Genomic DNA, 7807 nt, shown 5'->3' on the forward strand with positions numbered 1-7807 from the left:
GCAGGGCAGATTCAGTATTCAGTATATGAACATTCAGGAGACAGCTGTGTGTTTCTTAACTGTTTTAAGTGTTTGTTGCAAGGTACATCATCTATGACTTATATCAGCAGAGCAGACAGACAATATTTTTTTTTATTTATGCCATAAAAGTCAAAAGTTACTGTCCCAGATAAGACTTGAACCAGTGACCTCAGGAACACTAAACACATGATTTACCCACTGAGCTAAAGCTCCTGACATTTTGCAAATTTTCGACATAACCTTTAGCTCACACCGCTAGGTGCTCGGGCCCTTATATATATATTGATGTATATATATTAGTTTTCGCCTTTTTTGTTTCTGAATTGCATATAATTTGGTTTTAGTTTGTAACTTCTTCCCATGTTTTTATGTTGTTGTCGAGACGCTAATTACACATGAGATGATCGTGCTGGTGATGACTGCCACTTGCTGTGATCTTAAACTGTTCATGTGTCCACAGAGCTGGATGCTCTGGGAGACGAGCTCCTCATGGATGACGACAGTTCCTACCTGGATGAGGCTTCGTCAGCCCCTGCCATCCCAGAGGGCATGCCCGGAGACAAGTCTGTCAACAGGGTACGTCACTTTTGTTGGATTTATCTGTTTTCTACTCTTTCTTCAACCAGCTTGTCATTCATGACAGTCCTTTTTTGTGTTTCAGGATGGCGTCCTGGTAGACGAGTTTGGCCTTCCTCAGATTCCGGCTTCATAAAGCAGAAATCAGAACTCTTGTGCAATTTTCTCATGTATCATAGCCTTTTTTGTATTCATCCAACTGACACTCCCAGCCTTAAAACCAAAGTATCTCCTATCCTACGAATTATGGAAACTGTAACCTCAAATCAGATGTCTTTAATCATTCTTTTACTGCGCTCATGATATATATATACCTGAGGTGATTGTTTGAATTGGGATTCTCTTAACTTTGTACAGTTTCTGCAGCATATGTTGCCAAGAACAAAATAAATTATATTTTTCAAACAGTACATTTAAGTCGTTCAACAATCATTATTTATGCAAAAGCGATTATTTATACAAAAGTCACTTTATTGCGATGTCAAATATGTGAAACCCATTAACTGAAGAACTTTTGTTTCTTTTTTCCTTTTTTTTTTTACATTTATTTGAAAAAATAAATAAAAAGTTCTTAAAGCAACAAAAGGCTCAACAAAAGCAAAGCCCCTGATAGCACATTCATCACCAGCTCAGCCTGTAAGTGTGAGGGAAGATTTTTTGGTGCAGATACTGTACCACGCTGGCCTTGGTTTGCAGTTTTTCATATTCATAGAAGGGAATCTAGAAAGAAAAACAACAATTTCAATTTCATTTCATAAAAACAGAATACTAAAGTTGACAGAAAACTCAATGGATAAACACTTAGAAGGTGTTTTGATACTTATGCCATTTTCTGAACACTGACATTATTCTGTAGGCTGTATTACATGATGGAAAAAATACTGCAACCTACTCATGAGATATATACTTACATACTGGAAGCAGTTTTAGTTTAGCATGATGACGCTACTAGCTAGTGTGTGTACTATGTAATACGTGTGTGTACATGAGCAAGTTACAGTGTTTGTTCCATTATGTCAAATAGCCTCCAGAATAATGAAAATGTTTTTAAAATGGCTTTTGTTCTCTTTTCAAATTAAAATGTGTGTCTAACCTGAACAACTTCATATCCCAGAAGCCTCAGGTGTCGCTGCTTCATGGCCTCTTTACCCAGCAGCTGCCTGGTGTTTGTAGTGAACCTCTTTTGTCCATCAATACAAAGAGCTATCCTGCAACACACATCAAAAAATGCAATGTGTTTAAAGCTGTTGTTAAATCACTCAGTTGATAAAAAGCAAGTAAAGAAGAATTTTACACTTAAAATCATCAAAACTCTTTAAGTGCATAAAACTATTTACCTTTTGTGTACTTCATCAATATGACTGGCAGGTAGCACATACCCATCTTCATCAAGTTTTATCTCCACATCTACAAGAAAAAAAGAAACTGATTTTGAAGCCCAGAATGTCGACGACAGGAAGCATTTAGAGGATTCACAGCTGTCCAGGTGTTGTTTTACCGAGTGTGTAGCAGTACGGTGTCAGAACTTTGGATCCAAAGTATGTCCGAGCCCCGAGCAAATCCACCAGTCCTGTTTTCACAGAGTTGTATAGATGTGCGTCCACTGGCGTCTCCAGGGAGCGTCCAGACATGAGGAAAGACTTGACGCGGTACTTTGGGAGGAGCTTCGGACCCTAAAGAAACACAAGGTGTGAACAAACACAAATACATTCATATTGTGCAACAAAGCATGACATGGATGCTGTCTTAAATTCTTACATAACTAAATCCACTCTAAAATGTCATTTTTGTTGGAATCTATTTTTCCTGATTTCTTGTGAAAAACTGACCAAAAATCAACAAAACTTTTCCAGGAAAGCTGCAGCAGAATGTATTTTTTTTGGTTTTAGCCTTCAGACAAAAAGCACAAATGCATCTGAATCAAACCATATTAGCAGATACAATCAATCCAAGATCAAGACTCAATTACGCCTCAAAACATAACCAAATCCAGACATCGGTGACCAAAGTGTTTAGTATAGTATGTCCAAAAACTTTCATAAAAAAGATCATAGTTAATCAAAGTATGTAAAAAAATGCAATTTATAAAGTTATAGAATAGTGTAAAAGAATGTCATGAAAATGGTCACAGTAAAGTATGTCCAAAGAAAGTCATAAAAAGGATCACGGTATTGTATGTCAAAAAAATTGTAAATAAAAGGTCTAAGTATGCAATGTCGTAAAAAGGTCAAAGTATAGTAGATTAAAAAAATCATTAAAAAGGTCATAGTATAGTATGTGAAAAAATAAGAAAAATGGTCACTGTACAGCATGTAAAAATGTCATTGCAAAGGTCATAGTATGCAAAAGGCTATTCACATGTAACTACTACTACTACTGATAAGTCTGGTAATTTAAGTATAGAAAAGTATGGAATTTTGAAATGGAAAATGTGTAGGAAGCCTGAACACTGATGTACATATTTTACCTGATAGTAAGGACACTCCAGCTTCAGAGTCATGTAGAGCTGGGTCAGCTGTGCCAGGACGATCCGGTCCATTCCTGTGCCCTGCTCTGGAAAAACAGTCAATTTTGGAACGACAAAATGATGCAGGATAAACACACAAAATAATACATGCAGCAATATCCACATCAGGCAATTGCTTTGATCATGTATTTATGAAAATGTTGTGCGTGATGCAGATATCTAACAGGATGTCTTACGTTGCAGTTGCTGAAGGAAGTAACTGCTGAAAACTTTGGACACAAAATTAACCGGGAACCTCTCCACCAGGGTGCAGGCGTGGAGCAGGTTGAGCAGCGTCCGGGGCTGGAAGTGTGAAAACCGTGTGTGCAGGATGTTTTCAACTTTCCTGAAGACGTTGCCCGCGTTGGGAGGAAGATAGCCGAGCTTTCCGAGAGCCATGATCTGCCTGGCCACCTGGCTGGTGCTGTAGTCATCTGCTCGGTACACGAAGCTCTCTGCGACGGCATCAAACACCTTCGGGGACAGGATGTTTCTCCGGCCAAAGAACTGAGCCACCTTGGTTACTGTCTCTGGTTGGGAGGTGAAGGCCATTGTGGGCACATACCTCTCCATCGCCTGCACGAAGTAATGATCACTGTGACCAAAGTGCATTAAGGCCCCGAGCACGACGGTGAGCTCCTCATCCGTGAAGTGAGGTATGTGCCGCACAGCCTGCTTACACAGATTGATCACAAGAGGCATGGCGTGCGTCTGCTTCAGGATCACGAGAGCGCCGAGCACCCCGCTGACTGACGGAGGATCCATGCGGGAGGTGACTGTCACGGCGTGGGTGTGCATAGCGTTCAGCAGGTCCTGACATTTTCCATCATCACTCACACCACCCTGCAGGAATCTATATGCAGAAATGAGATCTGCGTGGCTCCACTGGGCAGGCTCCTCTTTCCGGATTTGCTCCATCACCTGCTCCAGCATCACGCAGCCGGGACCTTCTATAGCCAGCATCGCCTGACCCAGCGTACACAGCTGCCCCACACTCATCCGCCCTCTGTCTAACCTCTCCTGGCTCTCAGACACCAGCCGCACCATCAGCGTGCTCCAAGGATCCAAAAAGAGGCGAGTGCAAGCCAGGAGGGCTGATACAAGTCCAGCATCTGTCAGCCGCTCAGAGTCCTGCTCCAGCTGGTAGCACAGACCTCTGATTGTGTCCTTCTCCAGCACTTTGGGATCCCTCAGAGAGTTTCCATCCTGCTCCAGGTCGGCCACACGGTGAAGTGCTGCTGCAGCCATAGTGTCAGACAGGATCTCCACTGTGCGCAGGAGTGAGAAAACCTGCTGGGATGAGGAGCAGTTCACTAGACGCTGCTGGAAAGCCTGCTCCTCTGCAGCTGTGGGTCGGTGCAGCTGGGTCAGACGGAACCGAGGGCCTGAGTCTCTGTGGAGTCCCACAGAGCTGCTGGCGACAAAGGACGGCTCCCTAGCAATGGTGGTCAGGCTCCTCGTCCCACAGTCCGACCGCAGCCTCCTGCAGCCCTGCCTCCAGATGGATCCGCCAGCTGAGGTACACAGGCACACTTCACACACAGACTGAGATTTTCTGCTGGTGCAGACTGGTCCAACGAAAGCATAACGTTGAATCCCGACCTGCCCGAGCAGCGGAAACTTCTGGATCATCTTTAGAGCCATGATCCTGAAGCAGGACTCCTCAGACCCAGCTGAAATAATGAAAAACAAAAAGTCGAGAAAAAGTTGTTAAGGCAGGTAAATTCAACTTGCCACTTTTGCAAAATGACAGGAGGCCAGGGTGCCAGTCTCAGCAGCCCCAGACATTTCTAAGATTTAAGGATGTATCAGGGTTTCTCGGATTTTTGGACATTTGTTGGGATTTTAAGATGTTTCTTGGATTTCAGGAAAAAAACATTTTAGCATTTTTTCACATTTCTAAGGGTTTGAATGTTTTTAATATTTAATAATGTTTCTGTGATTTTCGAGTGTTTCTTGGATTTAACGATATTTCAAGATGTTTAGGACATTTTTAGCATTTTAAGACATTTCGAGCATTTCTGGACGTTCCTATGATCAAAACATAGGGGCTTAGCTCGGACCTCTGTCAGAGACAAACTATTTACATGTTGCTTTATAACACTCTTGCGCATTGTTTTCTGAAGTAGTAGTATTTGTGCGTCGTCCTCACGCAATCCCTTAAAACTCTTCTCCTTGGCAGTTGTTTTCTGTACCGTTAATATATCTCTACTTGTACCGAGAGCACTAAATCACTGACGTTAACCAACCTTGAGGCTGCTGTTAGCTAACGTTAGCTACAGTGTTACTCAACGTTAGCTATTAGCTTCCCGGCTAGCCTTGAGGAGTCGCACCGCTCTGATTAGCGTGTTTTACAGCTGATACTAAATCTCAGAGCGATAAATACACAACAGACAAAAGGATAAAACAGGTGAAGTTCATACCTGGACATTCCGATGAAGACACGGGGTCACAAAACGTGTGACAGTGAGATGCCGACCGACCCGCGCTGACCCAACGCAGTTCCGTAAGGATTGTGAGATGTTCAGGGAACCTCGTTATTCGGTACTTTCGAAAGTACATATATTTTAAATCATCCCGGTGCTTCGAGTTGTGTATGCGCGGAATAAAAATGAAAATGTGACAGAAATGTTTCTAAAATAATCAAGCAATGTTGCATCCTTTCACGTGGACTGGAGAAAGAGTGGAAGGTAATTTACACTTAATAAATTTGCTGTTAAATAAACCGCTGGCATCATCTTCGCACCTTAAATTTTATATCCCGATAAAAATAATATTGCGACACTGTCACACGGCCACTATATCAACTTCATATGGCTACTGAATTTCTGAAATTGTATTTATCGATTGATTTCACATGCACTCTACGCGCTTCGTGTCAAGTCGATATCTTTACCGACAGCATTTGAAGGCAGCACTTGGGACATTGAGACCGTCATCCCGACACTAGAGGGCGTCATAGCCCAGTAATGCCTGCAAAATCCAAAACATTAAAAAGTCATAAAAAAGCATAGCACAGTATGCCATTAAAATTTATTAAAGATCAGTCAGTAGCATAGTGACAGTATACAATTAGAAAATGTCATGAAAAAGATCATACCATCGTGCATCAAAAATGTCATGAATAAGGTCATAGCATAGTATGTCATAAAAATGTCAAAACAATACAACAAATAGTATGTACTCCAAAATAGCATAGAAAAGTCATAGTATAGCATGTCAACCTAAAATACATGAACATAATTATAATAAAGTATGTTGTCAAAAAAAGGATAAAAAAGTAATAGTATAGTATATCATCCAAATTATCCTAAAAATCATAGTATAGTATGTTGTTCAAAATAAATAAATAATAATACTATGGTATATCTTACAAAACCAAAAAAACGTCATTGTGTAGTGGGAAAACGTCATTGTATAGTAAGCCATCAAAAATGACCCAATATGGCACAAAACCGTAATAGTAGAGCATGTCATCAAAACTGATCCAAAAACGTCGTAGTAGTAGTACTTTGTCAAAACTGACCAAAAATGACGGAAAAATGAAATCGTATACCATGTCGTCAAAAATGACCCAAAAACGTCAGAGCATAGTATGTCATCAAAAATGACCCAAAATGGCACAAAAATGTCATACTATAGTATGTGGTCACAAATGACTCCAAATCATTATATTTTTGTATGTCGTTGTCGCGGCGCTGGTGGTAGCCATGTTCATTGTTTCGCGTATCTGAAATGCCTTGCAGTCCGTCCATTTGAAAGCTTCAGGATGACGCCATCGGGGGTTTTCTTCCATGCTCTGGGGTGCCCTCCTGTCTCAAATCCATGTCCTGTCTTCTCCTTTCTCCAAGCTGTCCCTCCTCTCCACGACTCCCTGCCAACCAATCGGGCGTTTCCAGTTGTCCCTCTCCTTCCCTCTCGTTGAGCGCCGAAGCCAATTGTGTTATTTCAGAAGACTCTTGTTTGTTTGTGTGTTAACTTGTTTGTATGGGAGCTGGGCCTATCCTATGACGTCTCCTGACATGTCATTTATTGACCTTTTTCGCCATACTTTAATAACCCGTATTTGTGGTTCGACATGCGATTCTACGTTGTATTCAACCCTTTTTTTTTGACATGTCATATTTGACATTTTCGCCATTCTATACGATGGCGTTTTTGGCCATTTTGTAGACTTGCTATATCATGGTGTTTTTGCAACATTCTATGCTGTGGCATGTCTCGGCATGCTGTTTAAAAGTGGTTTTGGGCGTATTTTTGGGCATTTCATATTTGACATTTTTCGCCATACTATAATATGGCATTATCGGCCATTTTTACGACATAAAAATCATCTTATTGTGTATTGGCCAATTTTTGAAACATCCTATACTATGGTGTATGGCTTTTATTTCACTTTGGATACTATGAAACCTCTCTACAACATATAATATCTCGTTTTCAGCCATTTTTAGGACATGTCAAAATGTGACATTCCTCCACATACTATACTACTGCCTTTTCATCGTTTTTTTGAAATGCATATTATAACATTGTTGGCCTGTTTTGGCTTTTATTTCCACTTTGTTCACTATGACACGTCTCTGCAAGCTATAATAAATCGTTTTCAACCATTTTTGGGACATGTCAAAATTTGACATTTTTCGACATACTATACTATTGCCTTTTTCGTCATTTTTTTGACATGCGTAATTATGATGTTTT

The 7807-nt window shown here is 40.8% G+C and overlaps 1 protein-coding gene and 1 long non-coding RNA gene across 2 annotated transcripts; one reads left to right on the plus strand and one right to left on the minus strand.

Moving 5' to 3' along the window:
• The first annotated feature begins 140 nt into the window (after window positions 1–140).
• On the plus strand, window positions 141–1007 carry LOC121940896. Its single transcript, XR_006105707.1, has 2 exons — window positions 141–597; window positions 683–1007. It is a non-coding gene; the product is annotated as an uncharacterized LOC121940896 (long non-coding RNA).
• fastkd3 (FAST kinase domains 3) lies at window positions 859–5599 on the minus strand. Its single transcript, XM_042483574.1, has 7 exons — window positions 5527–5599; window positions 3301–4776; window positions 3065–3150; window positions 2096–2270; window positions 1935–2004; window positions 1691–1805; window positions 859–1317 (listed from the first exon to the last, which is right to left on the minus strand). The coding sequence occupies exons 2-7, from the start codon at window positions 4745–4747 to the stop codon at window positions 1219–1221; spliced, it is 1992 nt and encodes a 663-aa protein (XP_042339508.1). The 5' UTR covers window positions 4748–4776; window positions 5527–5599; the 3' UTR covers window positions 859–1218.
• Between the last annotated feature and the right edge of the window lie 2208 nt (window positions 5600–7807).

The sequence above is a fragment of the Plectropomus leopardus genome, unplaced genomic scaffold (genome assembly GCF_008729295.1).
Source record: "Plectropomus leopardus isolate mb unplaced genomic scaffold, YSFRI_Pleo_2.0 unplaced_scaffold9774, whole genome shotgun sequence".
Lineage (NCBI taxonomy): Eukaryota > Metazoa > Chordata > Actinopteri > Perciformes > Serranidae > Plectropomus > Plectropomus leopardus.

Excerpts from the sequence above, each read along its gene's own strand:
- fastkd3 (XM_042483574.1), bottom strand. The coding sequence starts at position 4,747 with ATGGCTCTAAAGATGATCCAGAAGTTTCCGCTGCTCGGGCAGGTCGGG. Across the intron at positions 3,151-3,300 it reads CTTCCTTCAGCAACTGCAAC|AGCAGGGCACAGGAATGGAC; the intron begins GTAAGACATCCT and ends CTGTTTTTCCAG. Across the intron at positions 1,806-1,934 it reads ATTGATGAAGTACACAAAAG|GATAGCTCTTTGTATTGATG; the intron begins GTAAATAGTTTT and ends TGTGTGTTGCAG.